We start from the raw sequence: 23,367 nt of genomic DNA on the forward strand, positions 1-23,367 counted from the left end.
TATTTTTATCTTTTCTTTCAAATTGTTTATTTGAACGTTTTGGCAGCTCAGTCAGTGATTCAACATATAAAATGCAGGACAGTCAGAAAACTTAACTTTTGAAAATACTGAACAACGGGTCTATTACCCAGTAGTTTGATGCTAGTTTGGTTTTTTAAACAATTGAACCGAAGTGTAATTTAACATTCAAAATCAACAAACGGCTTCGGGTTCTAAAATATAGCCACTGATGAGAGAGTTTTCGACAGCTAGTGAATTGCTGAGCTTTTGAACAACCTAATTAGGAAAGTCTCGTTCTCTATGTAGAATTCCCGTGAGCCCACACAATCAGACAATATACGTACGCACACATGAACATCAAAGAGAAGACAACATTTTTTGGTTGTTGATGTGAAACACGATGGAATAATGACTTGGACTAGCTCTGCGTCAAAATGCACTAGAACATCAAAATCAAACATTAACCACAACAAAACATGGAAACATTTACACAGAATATATATTATTCATATAATAGATATTGCCATTTGGAGAATATAACGTTTGCGCAAAAACACCCACATTTATTTGGCACCAGCATCATGGAACGATAACGCGGACAATTTGGCATCCGCTCATCTCTACGATTTGTGCTGCAAACACGCGGCAAGGTGATTTGCTGGCCTTGCCATCGTGTTGACGATGGTTTCTCATAGAAGATAATGCTGATGGGCTACTGTAGCTATCGGCTACTTTCGCCGTTTCGTTTCCAAAAATAAGTGCTGTTATTTCAGTGGATATTTCCCTTTTGTATACTTGTGGGTTGATGATGGTCTACTTTGTCAACAGCTCTACGAACTCTGTTTAAAAATAGAATAAATACACAACTTTTTATAGATCAAGGCTATATATACACACATTGATGTAAAAGAAGAAACGTGAATCAATTTAACCATTCGAAAACACGTTTGTTGACATGTAAGTGTGTATACTATAGCCTATATACCTTGATAGAAAACGCGGCCGTTATTATCACGATCGGCTTCCTTCAGCATGTCGTCCACTTCAATATCGGACAGCCGCTCGCCCAAGTGTTGCATGACGTCGCGCAGATCGGCAGACATGATCCAACCCTCTCCCAACTTGTCAAACACCCTTGGGGGACAATATTCTTGGTATAACTATTACTATGTCGGTGTTGGGATATAGCTGTCAAATAATATAAAGTAATATATGCAAAACTACGCCTCTGGCTGCTGGAAAAGTTCAAAAGTCGCTGATGAATTAAAAAATTCAAGGCGAGTTCCTTTTGGAGTTTTGAAGGGCTGCTGCTGCATGTATTTAATAATGTCGCGAAGATTCAAATTCTAAAAGAATTTCAATCATTTCGATTGGCTTCCATTTTTTAAAAGTAATTCAAGCGGGAATTTTCCATAAATTAAAGTTCTTTAGAAAGGGAAAAGTTCTCGCTTCTTCTATATACTCTCTTCGCTGCGTATGTAATCATAAGTTTGGTTAGAATAAGCTATTGAATATATTAAAAACTTACCGGAAAGCTTCGAGTAGCTCTTCCTCGCATCCATCATTCTTCAGTTTCTTTGACATCAATTGTAGGAATTCATTAAACTCGACGGTGTTGCGTAGATTGCTGTTTGATACTTCGCGCACCAGAGTCTTCAACTCTTTGTCTTTTAATAGAAAATGTTCATAAAATAAATTTCGAATCAACTTTTTCTTAATTTGTTATTTCTTTTGCACTGTTTGTGAGAATTACATAACCGTGACAAGAGCATTCCTGATATACAGATAGACTATATCCTATATCGCCATGACAACCCCCTCTTAAAAAGATTATACGTTTGCTTGTTATTTCGGCCTTATAGGTATTATCCAAAGGAGCTTGCAAAGTTCTCCGGCTTTATATAGCTACAATCTATACACTTTAAGTGTGCAATTCTGGAATCCCGTTTTGTCTTATTTTTTTTTAAAGATCCCGTGGGAAGAGATTTGGAACCTGTACGGAATCCACGGAATTCGACAGGCCCTTCTTTTTTAAAGGGACTTGCGAGACCTTTGCGCTTGTACGTTACAGATATATAAATCCCGTCGGAAATACTTTGAGAAACGTCGAACGAGCAATGTTACAAATACAATGTTCAAAGCCGATGCGTCTATACGGATCGATTCTGGAATCCCTGGTATTAGCACGGTAATAGATTTCACGTGTTCTATTACACAGATATATAAGTCCTATAGACTGTGTTATTCTTGTTCTATATAAGCGGCTGCTGTCTAATTGCGAATTCTTTGGGGATTTCAATATAATGGGGTTTCATGAGAAAGGTGAATTAATAAGGAGACTATTTAGTGCATGACGCAGTGCATAATCCTGATGAGAGTTCGGTCGGTTATTAATTCATTGTCTTTTACTTATTCAAAGCCGTCACTCTCCCTTGTCGTGGGTGCTGTGTTAAAAACCGCAGCGCGCTAGACCAAATAATTGATTATAGCAGATCGTTCCGTATTCATCAATTTTATCGCGATGTTTTACAAAAAGAAAATAACTTGCAGATGTGGTTTTTATATGATAGACAAAAAGAAAGATTGTTGTTCTACTCTATGTTGTTGTGTGAAATCTACCCATTCAGACATCGTGATACATATCGATTTGGCTTTCCACTTTGTGCGACTAAAGAAAAAGCATGCAGGCCTATATGTGTATCTTTTTGTTTTAAGCTGCCAAAACTAGCTATTGCCTATAGAAAGTGCTACTATATAGGCTATATGGAACATAAAACGCACACAGAATGTACAGCATATGTCGACGAAGAACTACTCTAGCTGCTATCTTCAACAGAGAGTGAATCATAAAAATCTATAACGAAATCACAAGCAGGCCAAAATAATAACCCTTATTCGTTCTACATCGCAGGCCAAGTTTAACATCATCTTCTACGATTTTATACACGCGATCGATAATAGTTGAAAATGGTCAACGATCAATACATCCGTCGTTGTTTCTAATCGATATGGGAAACCTCTTTAAAGCCTTCCCACAGCACACACGCAATAACAGAGCAAAGATTGATCTGTTTGCATGTTAGATGTCTATAACAAGGTCGTTCAAAAAAAACTTTTTTCTTTCTTTTTTAGTAGATTTCCTTCTTAGATTTCCCGCCCGCGTATAGACAAAAACGGATTGAAATGCAAGTTAATTAGGCTACACCGGATATGCCAATTAAAAAAACAAACAAAAGCATATGAGAAGGCTGTGACGCAATTATATCTGGAAATGACAATATCACGTTATACGGTCTAATGATGAGGTTTCAGATTCATCATTCGTATTACCTGTCGATCGTTGGCCAAGGGATTTCATTACTTTCCCCAGCTCTGTCACAGTAATTAGGCCGTCTTCGTCTTTATCTATTGCAATAAAGGCTTCTTTGAAATCTGCAACTTGATCTTCTGTTAGTCCATGCTCCGACTGCCGGGAACAAGAGATGCTGTATAATAACTTGGGGGGCCTTTTATGATGTAGGCAGACAAAAGCTTCTCTAGCCTATATACACGCTGAAAAGATATATACCTTCTTTTGTTCAAACATGCACATTCTACACAACTGTGAATCAATGAAGGAATTTTCTAATCATGTTAATAATGATATAGAGCTAATGGCAAGATATAGACGGACTAAATAGATAATTTTCAGCCACGAGCATCACAAAATTCTTTCAAATCTAATCTAAAATTGGTTCAGTTAGAAAATGAACAGCTGAGTCAATTTTGAATTATAATCGTGATTAATAGTGCATACTACTCAATAATTTACAATCACAGTCAAATTTATAACAAATATCTAGATATATGATGTCTGATGCCGTTCTCTCTTATATAGACTGGCCAATTAAACAAATATATATATCTCATATCCTATAGATATAAAGTCAATATTAAAAGGATAAAATTACCAAGTCAATAGTGACAGTTAGGTCATGTTGATTGTTGCTGTTGCAGGGCTTCTTGCTGCTGGCCTTTTGATTGTTACGGTTATTGCCGGAATTCTTGCCTGACGACTTGGCTGACTGCTGGCAGTTGCTCTTGGCTCCGGGATCATTGCTCTTTGTAAGAGGCGGCTTAGGGGACCCAACTGGCTGGTTAATTGTTGACAGGTGTATTGATCCTTCCGACTGTTTGCCCCGAGCCTATATGCCGACAAAATCATAACTCACAGCAGCATATAACGTCAACGCGGGGATACCGCTGGCTCCAGTTGTTTTGTGTGTACACATAAAAGCAAAATTCTGCCCATCAAGCGTGTACACATAAAAGAATAATAAGAAAGAAGGACGACAAAAAATAATACATAAAAGGCATCTTTCCACAAGACGATTGTTTCAGCAAATTAAGTTTTTGAGCGTTGATACGGTGCGACGAGGCTGACAAGAACAAAGGGATCGAGCGACGTGGAGGAGCGACAGATAGGATATACGGGACTGTACGGAGAGATATTGCGTCTTAGCAGAGAGTTAATGCTGCTGCCTGTGTGTGTATGTATCTCTCTAGGAAAGTTGCTCGATCGATTTTGGACAAGAAAAGAAGACATTACGACACTTAGGAAATACGGATTACTGCTGATTACCAAATTGAGTTGTTGGAAATCATTCATTCATTCATTCAGTTGTATATATACAGGCAACACTCCCACTGCACTTGGGTGAACAGTGAAAACATTAGCCCCCTGAGGAAAAGGGAGGGGGGGGGGGACCAAGGGATGTTGTCTCGGCATTTTCTCATTCTGTAAAAAGCCCACAATAGAAGAGACTAGGGAATATGGCTACGATCGATAAATGGTCCATATAGCCTTATACAGCCTGCCATGAGACCATCAGGTGACGACGGAGCGTCTTCTTCTTGGGTTATGAAGGTACAGATTTTTCTTATATTATATACGTCGTCCCTCTTATATGTGCCCAGATTTTATATTTGTGCCGAAAACACGGCGTAATGTATAATATAGCCCGGGTAATATAATACTTGGCCGCCGCGCCGTTTAAAAAAAAGAAAATTATAGTTGGTTATATCTGAGATTATAGCTGCTGACCATCAGCGAGAAACAGTCATCATTGGCAGCTGTATAACATTTATATAATACCATAGCCGTCCATCTATATGCGTCAACTGTAACGCACATTATACAAGATGATGAGAACGCCGGCTATACTACTACTACTACTACTACCCCATTAATTGCTTTTTCTGGTTATTAGACGCAGAGGGCGAGCTCTCTGCGTGTTAGCAGCACACAGCACACACACAAATATCCGTGTTGCACACAGCACTCGAAAGCGAACGAGACCGTATTATATACATATACTACCTTGCTTCGGTTTCTGGGCGAATACTCTTCACGTGAAGGTTTCCTCCGCTTGTCTTTGAGAATCATACGAGCTGCAGCGAACGCCATGATGTATACTAGTGTGAGCAATTGTTTTCCCTGATTCGAAGAATTTGTGGAAGTCCTCTATGGCTCTATGTGCTGTGTGTGTTGTGATGAGTTGACGTTCGTCCAACAACACCAAGTCAGCGGTGGCGGCGGCGGTGGCAGCGGCTTCTCTCTGCATTTCAAAGTTTTCTCTTTATTGCTTTTGACTATAATAGAAGTTGGGGGAGCACATGGTCATGTCAAGTTCTCCACAAATATACACACGACGAAATAAGCTCTTCCGCACAACTGACAATAGAATCGTTGATAGAGAATTTCATATATCTACTTCATCACATTCTGAGCGAAGAAGAAGAAGATGCGAGCTATTTGAAATGACTAATCGAGGAAGCCTTGTGTTCATAGTTGGCTTGTCAATCGCGTTCTTTGTCCTAGATATTTTTGTTAGGCCTTCAAAATAATAGCACAACTATAGCAAGCGCATGTTAATGATTTCCTGGATTTCTATATTGTCGGAAACTTGTATTATATTGATAGGTCTAATTAGCATCGTTTTTATCGTCAAGAAACTGAGATAATATTAGCAGAGTATAGACTACTAGCAACTAATAATAAGCAGCGTCCGGCTAAAATAGCAGCACAATTCAGAAAATCTAGCTAATATTGAGATACGGATGTCAAAATCAATAACCATCCATTCGAAGTTGTCATATTGACAATTGAAATTTTTCAATCACGACAGAGTGACAACCGGAAATGAAAGAAATGTTGGACATCAATAAAAAGAAAATATATATATCACGATGCGACCGAAATCGATCAAACGTGTATCAGAAAAAAAAACCTATTATATGAGTTTGAGTGTCCGTCGAAGACTTGTATTCTCGGAAACATTTATTTCATATAGATGTGCTGTGCCGTAGGTTATGTGACTTATAGATTGGATTAGACATGCTGTAGGTGATTCTGTCGGCTTGCCAGCACGCCTGGTAAAAATGTGCGTGATGTCTATATCAAAACGGGGGAGAGAGAGACTAGCTATACTCTTTAGTGAATTAAAGAGTAAGCAACTGAGCACGAATGCCACACGATGAAGTCACTCTCTCTAGGCACTAGACGGAAACGAGTGACACAATAGCGTCGCCTCGGCTAGCTGACTAATACACGAAGCAATGGGAAAAAAACTATAGTCAAGTTCTTTCTTAACACCCAATTGGTTTCAGAGCGAATCAAATGTATTACCTCGACAGCAGACGTTTTATATTGGGTAGTACCAGCACTGAATGCCTTCGATCAGAGGAGTCAAATGTCTAATTTTTGGGTCGAAAGGCACTGAATAATGCAATGATCTGACACTGTATTATAACACACCAAGGGTCGGAAGAGAGGAGGAGTAGGACGCGACACCAATTCAGTTTGCCAGAGACTCGGAAGCTGAAGCTTCGTTCGGTAATCATGGCAGTTTTTGTGCGAGACCCGTTTGCGGCCTTTGACATGCGCAATGGGAGCGGCCGTATACATGTATATCCCCTATATGATATCAAAACAAAACCAGTATAAAACGACACGTGCTGTGTCAGCTATGACTTTACCCAACTTCCCAGGGGTCTACAGTTATATCCATTCAAAAAGAGTTTTCCCCGTTTTCCTTTAAGATTTATACACGTTTAAAGAAATGGTAAATATATTTTGTGGTTCGCTAAATATGAGTTGACACGCTCTGGCGGTGGGATCGATTTCCTTCACTTGATAGGAAATCCTACAGATTCGTGAACTAAATTAGCTTTTATTCAGATATTATTGGTTAGATTTGATTGCCATACCTGTTTTATTCAGAAGTTAGTATAGACATTTGGAGCACAGTGGACTGATTATCTGCTGCAATAATAATTAGGTACACTCCAAGACATAAATATGTATTCCGTAATTGTCTGAGTTGTACGAAAACAAAAGCGTGCAATAACAATGAGCGGATGGTATGGCCCTTCGCGACGTTTCCGACTCCCTTGCTAGCTAGGTGGTATGCTGGTGATGTTGATATACTTGGTAATTTTGTTCAGGCAGCAGCTCCATCGATCGATCCGATCGATACAAAAAGTTCATCGTGTCTTCCGTACAGATATCCAGTTGGATGTTATTCGTGAAGATATATCCAACTCATCAGCAGTTGAGCAGTGTGGCAAGTTATTAGTGGCGCCGGGAAAATCGATTAACTCACAAATCAATTGAAGATTGGCGACAGTCTCGTATGTATACACGAAAAGAGCTGCGTAGTCGGGATTAAAAGTTTGGTCAGGAAAAGAGATTAATTAAAAAAAAAAGGAAATGGAAACACACACCAAAGACAAATAACAAAACATCATTTATTAAGCTATATACACTGACAAAAGAGCTTGTTTTGCCAAACCATTTGCAATAAGATGAGCAGTGTTTTCATATTTTTATTTTAAGCGCCAACTGCGTTTGCTGGATTATTTGCGTAACCGGTTAACACCAGCCGGCACCTATATTCCACAAAACCTGACGTCGTCCCCTCCCCCATACGCATCAATTTCAAAATGGATGTCAGTGTGCAAATATATACTAGCCTTAAATAAGCTTGGCAAAAGAGCGAAATTAGGCGAGTGTTATTGAGAGATAGGCGTTAGCGCTTCGTATTTTATTGATGAAAACAAGAGTAATTCGCGCATGACTTTTTTAATTATAGCTTCGACGGAACTGGTGACTATCGTTCCGTTTCATAGCTATACTGACGTCAAACAATGTTAGATTCCGCGCATAACGTATAATATTACTCGCGGCCGGATGCGCTGAAATGAATTGACTTTAACGTTCCATTCAGCATCGACATCGATTCACATAATTTGAGGCACTAGTTTAGCGAAGCGAGCTGCGATTTTTTATTTTGGGCTAGATTACTGACTAGACAAGACACTTCAGAGCACTCTGTAGTAATCTGCTTATTTCGGCCTTCACGGTCACTCAAGCACGGCCCGCCGCCCACGTAATTGAACTACTGCGCAGATTTTTCAGATCAACCACGTTCAGTGACTTTTTAAAAAGATGTCATGAAAATGATTAAAGATAAATCTAAAAAAAAAAATATATGAAATAGAATTTAACGCAAAAGACTTGCATTGTTCTGCGAAAAATTCATTTACAGGTAAAGATGTAGTTACATCGAAATTCTAAAAAACGTCACGTGCCGAGCTATAAACCCAGACACTGTATTTATGGGAATATAACCTTGAATTGATTAGACGTTCTCAACCTTTTTTGGCTTAAGAAAATGACGGAAACATAAAAAAAATCATTTGCCAATCACGTGCCAATTGCCCTTGACAACAAGAATCATTTTGTCTTTTATGTGTGAAGTTCATTTGTTGACCGCTAGATGCTGGCCTGAATTTCGATCCGCGGTTGAATTTCTTCTCCCTTCCAAGACGACGAAAAACCGGTTAAAAAGATCCAAAACTCCTCGAGCGGGAGTTCTGCTGGTGAGTTTTGTTCTGTTCGTCTGATCTTCTCATATTCTCTCAGACGTAGTAACAGCGCCGTCAAAGCAACCCCTTATTAGTTTTCGTTCTTTGTCACAAGCATCTGCAATCAGTCAAACACGCACAAATTACAATCAGTAAGTATTCAATAATTTTTGTCATTTTCTTTGGAAATTCCTCTAGTAATATATAAGAAATGCCATGCTACGCTTGCTTAAGGAACTTGAACTGACGAGACCATGATATTATATATACTTCATGGTGTCTGGAGCAACCGGCATGACAGAACGGCTAAATTTAACTATGGTCATGTGCCCTCATTTAATAATTCGCCGAATTTTTTTACCAAGAAAATGTTTGAGTTTGCCAGTTGCATGGCATTACAAGGCATTGCTATTACATCAGTAGTATATTTTTGCTCTTTTTGTGCTTTTGTTTTGGAATGTTCTGTAATCTGCAACAAAACAACAAGCTAAAAATAGTTGCTGTAAAGTAGGCTGACCTTGTCCCTACACTGCATCAATCTTATGGGTTCTAATGAATTTTCTCATTACATTACAGTGGCAGCTGAAGCATGGGTCACATTGGCAACAAATGATTCCTACGCCGTGGGAGCCTTGGTGCTCGCACACTCTTTAAAGTCTGCAAATACAACAAGGCCACTAGTTGTCATGATAACTGATCAAGTCAGCACTGCAATGAGGTAATTCTTTAATTTTTTTTAAATCCATTGGTAATTGTTTTAATCATTATTTTTTAATGAAATTACAGGGATAGACTTGGTGCAGTTTCATGCCTAGTTCAAGAAGTCAATGTCATGGATTCACATGACAGTGCTCACTTAGCATTGTTAGCAAGACCTGAACTTGGCATCACTTTCACCAAATTGCATTGCTGGGCTTTGACTGCTTTCAGTAAATGTGTTTTCTTGGATGCAGATACTCTGGTAAAGAATGTTTCCAGCCATACATTATTCAGATAAAATAGTAACATTTCAACATTCTAGGTCATTCAAAACTGTGATGAGCTCTTTGAAAGGGAGGAATTCTCAGCAGCAGCTGATGCTGGCTGGCCCGACTGCTTCAATTCGGGTGTCTTCGTTTTTAGACCCTCGTTGGAGACGTACAGCAAACTTCTCTCTTTTGCTGTATCCGAAGGAAGCTTTGACGGTATTTCGGTTATTAGATACAGTAACATAATGGCTCAACAACTATCATTGAAATTATTCAGGTGGTGACCAGGGTTTGCTCAACTCTTACTTTGCAGACTGGGCCACTAAAGATATTAGTCGACGATTGCCTTTCATTTACAACATGACTGCTTCAGGCTCCTATTCTTATCGGCCAGCATACAAACAGTAAGTTAAATTGCTGTAGTAAAACATGTTCAGCGTTCAGTGAGTAGCATTTTATTTCGTATCAATTTTAGGTTTGGAAAGAACGTTCGAATTGTTCATTTCATAGGTTCACCGAAACCATGGCAGGCATCTGAGGCCTCTGCTTTCCAGAGGCCAGTTCCCGGAGATCACATCGGACTCTGGTGGAGCATTTTCGTCAGCCATGTCCTGCCTTGCTTATCCTCTGAAATGGTAAGTTGTTCTTTTGCCTTTTAGCTTACCTGTCTTAACGCATTTCTCTAGTTCTTGCGTTTTTTCTTATTTTAAAACTGAATATTCGTAAAAAATTGACGATATGCCAAACGAACTCTTTAAAATAGTTCCCCATTCAACGCCCTCATTACCAATTGAATGAGCAGCCTGACGTTTCTCTATCAGCCCCCATTAAAGAGAGAAATCATTCAACTCATATTGACAGTGAAAGTTTGACCCTTGCTAACGTTGCCCCTATCGGGCAACTTTCGGACGCCGCGGAAGTCAAGGAAGCTGCGGTTGAGGCTGCAATGCTGAATCGACCGTCCCATTTGACAGAGTTTTCCCATGTGCCAATTTCAAACCATGATTTACTCCCCCCGATTCTTCCAAATCCTAATAATACCGTAATATTGCCATCATCTTTTATCGAACCCAACTCTTTCGCTTCAGGCCAAACAGACAGTGCTGAATCCGAACATGTAAGTCGACCAAAATTGGTTTTGTTTGGAATACTGCCATGGTTTCACGTCGGTTCGTATTTCACGTACACAAGAGTAGGGGTACAATAGTTCTCGTCGGTAGTTCCTGAAGCTGGAAATTATTAGTCACATCACGGTCACCTTCACAGTCTTTCACTAACAACTTGCAAACTAACACTAGACACAGTCTTTATTTCCTTCTTCTTTCTTCTTTTTCTTACAAGTTAAGCTTGCCCACAATAGTGCCGGCGGAGGATAGTGTAAGTATCCATTCTGGCCATTAATGATTCACTTCTTTTCTCATTTTTGTTTTTAAAAAACATTCCTTTATTAATTGTGTATCAACGTTTTGTAGACTGGAGTTGCAGCCCAATTCTCGCAGCTTGTTGTCAAAGACGAGAGGCAGCAGGTTGTTAGCAAGGAAGAACAACATCATAGTCAACCGCAAGGCAGCCCTCAACACGTAGCGGTTGCCACAGGAGGGGAAGCTGCGGCGGCTGCCGTTTCGTCTGCTCCGAGTTCCCGGGAGGCCTGGGAACAAGGATGTGTCGACTACACTGGAAGAGACTCGTTTGATAAAATTATGGAGAAAATCGCAAAGACACTCGAAAGCCAACAGAAACCTTAAATCGAGTCATACGAATTGCAAAAGAAAAATAAAATCTACATTTCGTACGAATGCCGGAGAAGCCATACTTGCCGCCGCCAATACTTTTATTGCTTTTACTAACTTGTCCTGTGGCTGTTTCTCTCGAATCGAATCTTTTCGTGTGTTGGAGCTTAAGTAGAGTCAACCGAGGAATATTTTCTTGTACTTCTTCTGGGTCGTGAATTTTTCTGTTGGTTTTTCTTTAATGTTATACATGGATACATCTTTCCAAAAATATGAATATCAAATGTTAACAAGTTCAAATATGTAAAATCTAAAATGAGGATCTAATAATAATGTAGTATGGCTTCTCAAATGAACATTGTATGTCGTTAAAAGAGCCGCTAATTCATAACGTTTAGTTTTGGTGAATAAAATAATCTTAATATAATAAAGTGTGGATTATAGGGTAAAATTCTTAATGCACTTAACAATGTCAAAGGTATCATGGTAATACACAGAATAAAAGGAATCTTGTTTTCAAATTTGAAATTCAGTTTAATTGCACCGAATTTGTAGAATTTATTTATTCTTACGCCCAGACAACAAACCATTGTGAAGCTTTGAGACTTCAGGTTCAACATATTCCATCAACAATACACCATTACAATCAAAATACTGAGCAACAGATCTCTTGGATTTTGCTTCCCTAACCTTTTTAGTTTTTCCATCCTTGTAAGATAAAACTAATTCATACTGATCATCATATTTGTTTAGAGAAGAGCTAGCTTCCCAGGAATTCACAGGGTCAACTCCGGCAGGATCTTTTTGGTAAACAGACACGAAAATTCCTTTTTCTTTGTGCGTGGTGTAGAGGGTCAGTACTCCCATCAACAGAAAGTAACCCAGCACACAAGCCAGTAAAACAATCCTGCAAAAGTAATAAATAAGTAATTAATTTCCAATATGTCTGTGAAAGTCAACAATGACATTACTTGGATTCTGGAAACGGATGTAAATAATCCCACAACAAGGCAAAGCCAGCAATTCCGACAGCGAGCGTGCAAATAGCTAATCGTCCATCGACTAGAGCAAAATTTTCAGTATAGTTGAATTTATCAACCAAAACTTCTTTGACAGCATCATCGAGAGCGTTCTTGACAGCGGCACCATCCCACTTGTTCACTTTAAGTACTTTCGCCGGTTCTTTCTGAAAACAAAATAACAAGGTTACTACTTTTCAACACTATTAAAGAGATTTTGAAAGAAAACTTGACGTGAACGTATACAAACCTGTTCGCTTTGACCGGCCATTTCTCTGTTTGTGTGGTAGAAATTTATTTTCGGAAAAGTCTATGCTGACGTCTTGGTCTCTGACGTTTCATTCATCCAACGCTGCCACACGGTAATGATTACAGACTGAACGAATCCGCATTCAAGTTCATTTTTATTTCGTTCACTTCTTCAATGTTCAATCCAATCCCAGTAATCCACATTCACATAATCACATTCAGTGATAATAAATCAAGATTCAATCAATAAACATATCACTGTAATGCGCGAAAACTTGAGTTGATAATAACATGTTTTTAGAATCATGTAATAAATTCAATCCTGCAATGAATTCGATGACGATGTCTAGCCTAAATGCCTATACATGATTTCTTCAGAATAATTTGTCAATTTTTGTTTGAGTATTTATAAAAGCTCTTCGCCAAATTTCTTCTACACTGTTTGATTTTAGCATAAAATAGGCTACTATTTCTTAATCGATACTTTTCTTACATCTTGAAAGATTTTGTTAAGAAAATTCTTGTAGAAAATTTCATCGTTGTACATCTATTACTCTGAAAACTTATTCAAATGGAAACTTCGAGCTCGTATTTGTCTTTGTTTATTTTTCGAGTAAGGTAAAAATAAGTTTTTCAGAAAACGTTACGTGCAAACTGGTATATTTTATTTATTTGAAACAAAAAAACCCGACTGCAATACAAAGAACTGAAAAATGCCGAAAAGTCAGGATACAGGCAGAAAATTCGTCAGAATTCTGAAGACGAAAAAAGTCAACAACCTTAAGAAAGAACTTCACACAAAATAAGGGAAATTTACACATTTCAATTCAACTCTACCAATGAAATGTCAATTCAAAAATATGGTTCCTGGCTCGCTATACGGTCCATAACGACCGTGGACGTCCATGGCTCGTACGGCGAAATGATAGCGATGGCCCTCGAGGAACTAAATAATGAAACGGAAAACCTATGGCTTAGAAGACATTTTTAGTAAGACCTTTTCTTGATAAATTACCTGGGTTAGAGTACAGGCCATGGGTAAAGGCAGAGCCTTGACGTCTCCCACCCTTTTCCATACGCTTGCGCTCCAGTCATCATTTGCACCTTCTTGGTAGGCAAACAACTGATATGATGCTATATCTGCATGGTTAGACAGGTTTCCATGCATCGTCCAAGACAAAACAATTCCTGAAAAATTTATACAAATACCAAAATTAATCAAGTTTTCATTATCGTAAAATGTAAAGATAAATTTACCATTCGCAACTCGTTTAATGTCGACAGTTGGCTTGGGCGCAATAGCCTTCCATGCTGGATTTAGTGGTCCGACAGGAGGAGGTGGCAGAGGCGCTGGATGTGTTCTAGTAATTGTACCGGCGGGTGGTGAATTTCCATTTGATTTCGATGTTGTTACCGGGGAGCGACCGTTCAACGTCGTGGATTTGAGCGCAACCCCGCGAGCCACTCCATTAGGCATCCCACTAGGAATTCCGTTTGGTACAGTCGCAGAACTATAAACAAGACAGTGTTATATTTATGTGATTTGATAACATCAATATGAGGAAAAAATAATTACGTGGCTTTGGGCATTTGTCTAGGAACGACAAGTCGACCGGCGGCAGCAGCTGCTCTTTCCTTCTCCAAATCTTCATCCGTCAGGTCAATAACGTTGGGCAAGCGTCCAGGAAGAGTCACCTTGTTAACTGTGGTAGCTCGAGAGGCGGGCACTTTGGACCAGCGAGCCATTGGAACAGAAGCCGGAATTGACGGTGGAGCGGACGTTGTGCTAGTTGGATCTCCAGTAGTGGCTGACCGAGCCCGGACAAGCACGGCTGCCGTACCAGGATTAGGATTGACTTGATTCGGTTGCTGTTTGGTAGCCAACGGAATCACCGGTGTGATGTTGACCGAGTTCTTTAGTAATTTACTAGCGACACTGGCGCCACCAGGAATAGATTTCAAGCCTCCAATGTTGACATATGTAGCAATCTTGGATGAGTTTGGTGGTTCATCCGATCTTCTGGTAGGAGCTGCTCTATAACGTGGTACAGCTTGTTGTGGCACGTAAGAGGCGATATCCGGAGATTGCATGGTGAAGCTGGGTGGTATGGGTACGCGAGCCAAACTATTAGCGGCTGAATTTGGAGAGGTCATGGTCGATCCAGTCGACGTGGCTACCGATTGCGAAGGATGAGTTGGCGATTTGATTGTAAGAGAAGGAACAATCGAAACGGCAGGCTTAGAACTTTCAGTCGTTTTCTTCAATGCAGCAATCTTGTTGGTTTAAATAATAATTTAAATTACAATAAATTTAATTAAATTAAAAATGATTTAATGTTACCTGGTGTGCAATACTAGGATGAGAAGATAAATTGATTTGTAAACCAACGGAACGCGTCATTTTCATGGGCGGAGCGATTACTTGATTGCGATTTTTCGATTGCTGTGACACGAACCTTCGAACTACCAGTTCCAAATCTGATACCTATCCATTTAAAACATTACAAGTTAATTTATTTAAAAAATGATTGTTGTATGAAAATTAGTATACCTGTTTGTGAAGAGCTTCCGAACGACGGCGATATCGTTCGAGCTGTGCATCGGCTGCTTCTAATTTACGTTCCAGTTCTCCAGTAACACCGCGTTCACGGATAGCCAAACACATTTGTTCCATCACCAATCGTTCCAGTTCCTAAATCAATAAAATAATCAGTAAAATAAATGTCTTTAAAAACAAATAAAAATCTATTGATTTACCTCTCGTGTCAGTCGCTTAACGATTTCGCCAGCAGTATTTCCAACTTTAGCTTCAAGAGTTAAACTTTTCATTACAATTTCAGATTTATCCTCTTCAACAAGCAATGGCGATTCTGGCGGACTGCCAGATGGATCGACAATTTGGCTTTCAACGATCGGGCTTGTGCTTTCGCCGTTCATATCTACAAGTAGTATACTACTCATTACCGACTCAGGTGATCCCTTGGATTTAGATTTTCGTTCGCTACTATTCGTCGCAACAGATCCCGTCAATCCAGAATTCACCCGAACTTTTCTCGTTTCATTGTGTCTACTGCCATCTGTTTCGGACGCCATTGTCTTTACCGTTGGAGATCCTACTACACCAAAATGAAGAAATAATTTAATTTTAAACACTCAGTGGAATGTCAGAAAGAATGTCTTTACCATTAGAGGAAGGGGGCGGAGTATCTTCTGTTTGGGTTGAGGGTTCGTCCGCATCCGCATGACGCCGTTGGTGGTTGTCTTTGCGGTTTCGTTTCAGCGAGGACGCCCTAATGCTACCGGCACTAACTGAACTATGATGGCGACTTGATGATCGAGTTGATCCATGTGTAGATGAAGAATCGCTGCTGTTGGTCGGTGATGAACTGCGGTGGCGTTTACGGATGGCTTGTCTGTCCCGTAAATTTATTTTCAACTTCAAACTGGGATTGACAGTGGCCGTCGTTGTTGTTTCAAGAATCCCTTGATCTGGATGATCCACTTTTCTTCCATCGTCCACCATCTTGAAGACGAAGAAAATCTAAACAAAGATTTTGTGATGTCAACCACTGGCTGGAAATGGTGTCGAAAAATTTGACCGCCGGAGTGTGATCAGACGACGCTAGAACAGGAGCGCTACGTTGAACGATCCTCTTGGTACAACGGATACTACGAGTCTACCTCCTCGTAGCTGGCCGGAGGAAAAACAACCTGGAGGGGCGCGCTGTTTTTTCTTCCCCCTTTTTGCCTCAACAATCGATAGCGCTTAAGTTGGGTTTAAATCGATATCTAAATTACACCCGCAGGCGGTCACAATAAGTTGGCGACCTCTTGCCAACCCAACGAAGGTAAAATCTGGCCAACGCCCCCCAAGAGAGAGTGAGTCGGAGTCAAAGCGAAATGCAATCTGACGAATTAACCCAAAATGAAAGCTTGGAATTCAAAACGACTAAACCCGATTTTAGCTAGAACAAAAGCCCAAAAGAAGAAGAAGAAGAACGGATGTTCTGTGCGTTCAGAGAGAGGTTCGAAATGGGGGTCTTGGGTTCCTTGGCGCTAGCCTGTGAATAGTAATAACGGTTGGGATAACACAGACTTCTACAAACCCCTCAGGGCTCTCTCTCTCCTCTTTCTCTATCTATTCCTTCTCCTCTCTCCCTCCCTCTCTCCTATTTCCCATCCAAGGTTTCAGGAGCGACGATCGTTTACCTACGCCAGGCCATTCTGTAATCTCTCGTCTTTTCTCCATGATTCTCTTCTCGAAACGAAACTTTGGCGTTTCTTTCGACAACACAAGAGACTTTTATAAAGACCGGGGTCATTGCTTATGTTTACATCAAATTCACCAATTTACCTGGGTTGCAAATAAAGATTGTTTAACCAACGATATCCATGTGTGGAGGAGACGGGCTAATTTTAGAAACATGACATAATTACGATCGTTTCCTCTTCCGAATTCATCAAATAGTACAAGTAATGTTTAGGCATGTTTGGACATGATGATACTATCGTTATTCAGTTGTTTGCATTCATCTTTTAAAGATGAATAATTTAAGCTACAAAATTTAAGTGTAATTGAATTAGTTTTAATGTTGATGCATTAAAACCGTTTTCGAGGGTGGCGCCACCCGTGGCCGGAATAGGAACTATAGCGATCCAGCGAACGTTGAGCGGTAAATGCGTAAATCAAATATCAAAACACGTTTTTCGTTTTTTTTTTCTTTTTCTTCGGAAACAAAAATTTTTGATCACAACGCCTGGCGTGTCACAGCGAGTACCAGTGAAGACAAACACCGATCCGATCCGTTTGTTGGATTTTTTTCATCTCAATATCCAAAGTCAAAGGTGTATCCGATCCCGTATTATCCCCCTGTCTGTTGGTGGAACAGAGACTAGTAAAACAGTAATTAAAGGCATTTGTCTTGTTCATTAAATAAACGATTGCATCACGAATTGAGAACGATTGCCCTGCCGTTAACGTTTGACAGAAGAACTATCTTTTTTGAAAATCATTTATTATTTATCGATTCTTGATTTATAACTACCCAAATTCATTGGTTTGAAACTTGCAACGTCCATAAAATGCAAATTGCATGTCATCGTAACGCGCAGACAAAGAGAAAACGACGACAATTTCTAAAAGAATTAAACATTAAACATCTTTTTAAAATGAAACAAAGTGTTGAAACAAAACTCAAAACCTCGGCCCAGAATATGTCCTAAAACGAGTTAACCATATGCGCAGGTCCTGAAGTCTCCCAGTGCACTGACGTCAGACATCAGACATGCCAATTGATTCAACCATAATTTTATGTATTTGATTTGAAAGTATGTCACGCAGATATTTTCCTCAAAAGGTAAAGAAAAAAGCAAACAAATATATTCTACCAACAGCTGTTGAGAAATTTCCCTAGAAAAATTTTGTTTCCTGTTCTTATTTTTCCTGAATTTCCCCTTTGCATTTCAGAAAAAGGTTCAGGCTTCTTCCTTCAGTGTGTGTGTGTGTGTCTGCATAGCGGCAACTATAGAAGAGGGAGGGAAACGTTCGTTTGCTCGCGCCATGGAAGGGGGGGGGGATGCGCCGTGGGTCCCGGTATTCCGCCCGCTGACAATTTGGATCGTTCGCTCATTGGTCCAGTCTAAGACTATCGACGCTCCGTTTTGGCCGCCATTCCGCTCGGATGAATATGTTACGCCACTTTTGACCTTCAGATAACCTTCTTTCGCTTTGTTCCCAAAATGTTGATGTGTTACGTCACTTGGAACACAAATAACGTTCGAATGATGCATTGACCGAGTTAATTTTTAACTCATTAAAAATCAAACAGTTAATTGCTATCGATATTTTACGAAACTGCTAAATAGCAAACCAGAGAGAAATCATTTCACGTTTTCGTAAAGTTTAGAGGATTTCATCAAAAGGCTACCAGGATAAGTAGAACCAAGTTTATGCCATCAACTTTTCAAAGAGCAAGTTTCAAGGATTTCCGTGACGAAAAATCAACTACCAAAACGAGATATCTCAAACTTAGGTCAATGTTTGAGATTTGCTCATTTTCTAAAAAGAAACAAAAAGTTTTTAAAATACACTGCCACGTATTCTGTTTGATTGTCACTGCATATTGGGCTTGATACGTAGTATCCCCACTTGATCCAGACATCGGGAGTTTCAGAAAGAAGACTGTATCTGTTTTTCATCTATTTTCGTGATGCCCGCTGGCCAAATGAAAGAATCATATTTATAACTGATATCCTCAAAAACGAGTTGTCGACCACTCGGTGAACATTAAACCCACTGCCAACGGCAGACAAATCCACGATCAAATTACCCACGTCCGGTTGGAAATGAAAAAGTGGTAGATCACTCAAATCCCCCCTTCCAAATGTTAATATTAAGCCTCCAGCAAATAAAATTTGATTCAAACAGTCATCAAAATGATTACTCTAGGGAACAAGTGTCATTGACATTTTAAAACGCCCCTAGGCACGATGATTGCATAATCACCATTTTACTTTATTCTAAATCTCAAGAGACTTGAAAATGTCAAAGAAATTAAAATCAAAGGTAAAACAAATGTCAACGACACCTACTATGAAATGAGAAGCAAAACACGTTTCCGCCGGATTCGTTCGACAACTGCGTCCGATTATTAGAGGTTGTGCTACTAGCGGGAAGTTGGTCGAATACCGCATCCAGTTGTTGTTGTTGGCCCCTCAGGCGTTGCCCAACCCTCTCCAATAAGCACAAAACGTCATAATGCTTAATATTATTGCACCATATGCGCGTTTCATCCGAAAATCACGCAAGATATTCCGACACATTGGCAACGTGAAAGTTTTTCCGAGTTTTCTATTTCCGTTCGCTATCCATCAACTTCCTGTTTTCGAATTAATGTTGGAACTGAACCAAAATTCTTGCACCAGAGGTACGGGAAAATCCCCCCTCTAAATAGACAATTGCTGTTCATTGTTCTCCCCTTTGGTGATGCCAGACCATAATAATATGAACAGAAAGGTGAGCAATTCTTTAGTAAAGGTGTACACCTGCATCCGTAGGCGAGTCTCTGGAATTTTATCGACTTGGTTAGTGAACGCAAAACGCCCCAGGCTAAATTTCTTTTAAAGTCTTATGCATTTTGAGCCACAAAACATTGCAGCCATGCACAACGTTGTATTTGGTTGCGTTTTAAACATTATTTAATCCTGTTTTATGGGAAATCTCTGATCTACAGTGCTGCTTGATTATTCGCTCGCAATGTTCTTACTTTCATACATGGTTATGTCCAGAGTTCCTTATGAAGAAGCCATCACCCGCGAGTAAATAACCTAACCAGTCTTATCAGTTGTAGGGATTTTATTGCCTTTTTAAAAAAACTGGCATCCTTCCCCTGTAACCTGCAGTAACTCCATGTTTTGTTTGCTTGGATGGATGGATCATGGATTGAATGGATGGATGGATTGATGGATGGACGGATAAATGGATAGGAAAATGGACGTCCAAAATTAGCTCTTTTTTAATCGACAATTATCTACGGATGAAGAGCTTGTTCAAGGGTTTGATCATATTCTTAAGACAAATGTATAAATCACTGAAAATGTTATTCCAGCAACATTACAAAGTCAAGCAACAAACTGGTTTATTGTCTCACTAAACTATTTGAATATTAAATTAAGTCAAGCGCTGGTGTTGACTGAAGCATAACCTTGATCATATTTTTTTGAACACATATTTCTACGAAAAGATGGGATTAATTCGATAAGGATCGAAGATTCCGCATAATTCTAGTAAGACTAAACCTAGCTTGTCCTTGGAAGATTCTTGATCCTTGTATGACGAAAACCATCCATGCGCTGATGACTAATGATTATGATGACAAGACAAAAAACAAAATAATAATAATGGCTCAGAAAAAGTCGTCGTCTTAACTGGATATCCAACATTTCTTAAACTATCCCTCGGGGAAAGGAGAACCTTGGCAACACCTCATCCAAAATGCAGAAACATGCTTACGCAAGCAAATTCATCATTTATTGCATGTTTGAAAAATAAATACTCGTTTAAAACTTCCCCACCCCAAAAGGTAAAAAAAAAAAAGGAATAAATTTCTTAATAATAAATAATCTAGTGATTTTTCCAACTCTTCTTTTCGGGCGAGTGTAGCCTCCAGGAACAACTTTAAATGCATATAAAGATGATGTTTCGCCCAACGCCTATAAGGAATGGTTCTTTTTCACGCTGATGTCTCGTGAAGGTCACCTGATCTTGCCAAGAAATATGGGCTTAATGTTAGTTCTGATTAGGCCTAACACGATCGATGGTCGTGAAGATTCTTTAAGCCAATAAAGCCTTAAAAATGGTTTGGAAATGTGAAAGGATTCCGATATGCTAATTAAGCGCACCCAGTCAGCAATTTTTCTTCCTTGCACAATTGGCAGAAAAAGAAAATTATTTTGTGGCCAGTTCCAACTTCCCCCAAATGGAAAAATGGTTAAATTATCATATTCAGGATATAGCGACTATTAAGATTTTATTGGTCATTAAATTTAATGTTCTTTTTATCGAGTTACAACAAAGTAGGTTCGTTATTGGATCCATGAAACCGCTGAAATTATGAAAGTGCGGACGGATACTAACACTTTCCTATTGCATATCACGTAACAATTAATTTGTTACATGGACTCCACAAAAGTGCAAGAAAATTTCTCATCTATTTCACCATCTAATAGGAAAATTTGTAGCTACAGAATTACTTTTAATTTTGGATTTGTTTTCCAGGATTCGCCCAAGTAATTTCTTCGATCACTTGTAGAATTTCAAGAACAGCAAGTAGCTGTAAAAGTAATGATATCAAATGTTCTTCCTGTTGGTTGGTGGTTCAAATAGACTAGGTCACAAGGTTTTATTGAGAACTTTGATACTCGTGCAGAAGAGACGTATATAGCGTATACGTCCTGGCAACAGCCCAGGAACCGCAGATACAACGTCATATTACAACTATTCCAACAGGGCAACAGCATCCCAGCACACATACCCCAGATCGCCCCAGATAAACATAGACTATCCTACTGAGTACTGACGTAATAAAACATAAAATCCATGGCAAATGGGCAAACGTTTGCTCAGCAGCATCTACAGTAATAAAGCAATAAGATGCACAGCACATATAAATTTCGGCTGCCAATTCAATCTCATGCTGAAGAAGCAAAATGAATTCCTTAATCAAAAAGCTCATTGATTAAATAAACCGGGCCAACTTCTGGAATGTTGGACTGTCAACCTATTTTTAGTATTTCCACGCGCTTTCTCATTAATTTTTCGCCTCGAAAATGACGGTCCTCATTAAGCTGATTTCATGAATATATTAGATTGAGTTCCCCAATGTAACGCGGAAGTTCCAATTGTGTTTAAAGTAATGGAAAAACGTGAATAAAATTACAGTGGTGGAATTTTTCCGGTTTGTAGCCGGAAAGGGAGACATTTTTCAGGACGTAGGGGCGCTGGATTCAATTAGGCCTAATCAAAGTTGTGGTTATTAATATGATCCATTCAACAGGAAGAAATTCTAGGAAATTCAAAAAATATCAAATGTGTAGGGTTTTTTCTCTTGAAATTACTTCCTGCATTTATTCGTTGATGCAGAATGAAATCGTGATCGTCCGTGCCAAATCCTTAGCTCATGGAAATTTATGTAGGAAAAAAGAAACTTGAAACTTTGAAATCATTTCTTCGAAATAGGATGCATAGAATATTCACGGAGATTTACAACTACTTTCTATTACAAATCAACTTTTACATGCACGAATTGTACTTTTTTTCAAGTGCATCAACATGTCAATGGCGTAAGTAGCGATACTATAGCAGCTATACGGTATCAGGAGTAGTATGTGCAGTTGAAAATTTGGAAAGTAGGTTAGCAGCGCATACATTTCTGTTGTAACCCAACACGTATAGCTCCTGCTAATCTTATGGCACAAGCGGGCTCAACCTTGTGGACTCATGGTCCCGAAGGTTAAAGGAGAAAGTTTGTTTTTTCTTAAAAGAGGTCACAAATGCTGATTAGCATTATCGGTAATAAATAACAATTGAGTTGATAAGAAAGAAAAATAACTAATTTCATACATAACAAGCACAAAGAAGGAATTGAAATGAATTGACTTTTTACCAAATGTATATCCAGGTCAAAGTCGCTAAAATCAAGATTGTAAAATATTATGACAAAGAATAACGGTTTCTATTCACGACTGGAACATTTGAAACGCTACACTGCTACATGTGTAGTTCCTATTAGGCTTGAGGCGATATAATAATGGGTTTGACACTACAGAAAAGTTTTTCGAAAAAGGATAAAAAAGAGTTTAACCAAGTTTAACGATGAAAAAGAATTCCTGGTTCAGTAAAGGCTAGTATTTGGACGGTTGAAATTAGGAATTATTTTTTCCCGAAAAAGAGTGTCAACTCTCCGCGTTCGTACAAACCTGAAATGGTTTCACCAG

The 23,367-nt window shown here is 39.2% G+C and overlaps 4 protein-coding genes across 8 annotated transcripts; 1 reads left to right on the plus strand and 3 right to left on the minus strand.

The window, feature by feature from the left end:
• Nucleotides 1-6,861, minus strand: LOC124197672 (calmodulin-A-like). Its single transcript, XM_046593204.1, has 7 exons — nucleotides 6,668-6,861; nucleotides 5,360-5,597; nucleotides 3,951-4,184; nucleotides 3,331-3,466; nucleotides 1,529-1,667; nucleotides 986-1,134; nucleotides 1-839 (listed from the first exon to the last, which is right to left on the minus strand). The coding sequence occupies exons 2-7, from the start codon at nucleotides 5,444-5,446 to the stop codon at nucleotides 814-816; spliced, it is 771 nt and encodes a 256-aa protein (XP_046449160.1). The 5' UTR covers nucleotides 5,447-5,597; nucleotides 6,668-6,861; the 3' UTR covers nucleotides 1-813.
• Nucleotides 6,862-8,841: 1,980 nt separating this feature from the next.
• On the plus strand, nucleotides 8,842-11,957 carry LOC124198527 (glycogenin-1-like). 4 transcript variants are annotated; one of them, XM_046594391.1, is made up of 9 exons: nucleotides 8,881-9,059; nucleotides 9,484-9,625; nucleotides 9,694-9,868; nucleotides 9,929-10,091; nucleotides 10,153-10,279; nucleotides 10,351-10,510; nucleotides 10,639-10,992; nucleotides 11,217-11,252; nucleotides 11,348-11,957. In XM_046594391.1, coding segments are annotated over exons 1-9 (1,431 nt in total). In that variant the 5' UTR covers nucleotides 8,881-9,058; the 3' UTR covers nucleotides 11,621-11,957. The 4 variants fall into 4 exon arrangements, with proteins under 4 accessions (XP_046450349.1, XP_046450350.1, XP_046450347.1 ...); XM_046594393.1 differs by lacking the exon at nucleotides 10,639-10,992 and having other exon boundaries at nucleotides 8,842-9,059; XM_046594392.1 differs by lacking the exon at nucleotides 11,217-11,252.
• A 158-nt stretch (nucleotides 11,958-12,115) lies between these two features.
• Nucleotides 12,116-13,014, minus strand: LOC124198528 (probable signal peptidase complex subunit 2). The gene is made up of 3 exons (XM_046594395.1): nucleotides 12,875-13,014; nucleotides 12,577-12,791; nucleotides 12,116-12,512 (listed from the first exon to the last, which is right to left on the minus strand). Exons 1-3 carry the CDS (start codon nucleotides 12,893-12,895, stop codon nucleotides 12,164-12,166), a joined length of 585 nt encoding a protein of 194 aa, XP_046450351.1. The 5' UTR covers nucleotides 12,896-13,014; the 3' UTR covers nucleotides 12,116-12,163.
• A 502-nt stretch (nucleotides 13,015-13,516) lies between these two features.
• On the minus strand, nucleotides 13,517-16,960 carry LOC124198526 (activating transcription factor 7-interacting protein 1-like). Of its 2 annotated transcripts, none has more exons than XM_046594388.1 (8): nucleotides 16,057-16,960; nucleotides 15,631-15,989; nucleotides 15,425-15,565; nucleotides 15,215-15,358; nucleotides 14,450-15,147; nucleotides 14,131-14,384; nucleotides 13,889-14,061; nucleotides 13,517-13,819 (listed from the first exon to the last, which is right to left on the minus strand). In XM_046594388.1, exons 1-8 carry the CDS (start codon nucleotides 16,394-16,396, stop codon nucleotides 13,721-13,723), a joined length of 2,208 nt encoding a protein of 735 aa, XP_046450344.1. In that variant the 5' UTR covers nucleotides 16,397-16,960; the 3' UTR covers nucleotides 13,517-13,720. The 2 variants fall into 2 exon arrangements, with proteins under 2 accessions (XP_046450344.1, XP_046450346.1); XM_046594390.1 differs by having other exon boundaries at nucleotides 15,631-15,986; nucleotides 16,057-16,949.
• Nucleotides 16,961-23,367: the final 6,407 nt, after the last annotated feature.

The sequence above is a fragment of the Daphnia pulex genome, chromosome 7 (assembly GCF_021134715.1).
Source record: "Daphnia pulex isolate KAP4 chromosome 7, ASM2113471v1".
Taxonomy (NCBI): domain Eukaryota; kingdom Metazoa; phylum Arthropoda; class Branchiopoda; order Diplostraca; family Daphniidae; genus Daphnia; species Daphnia pulex.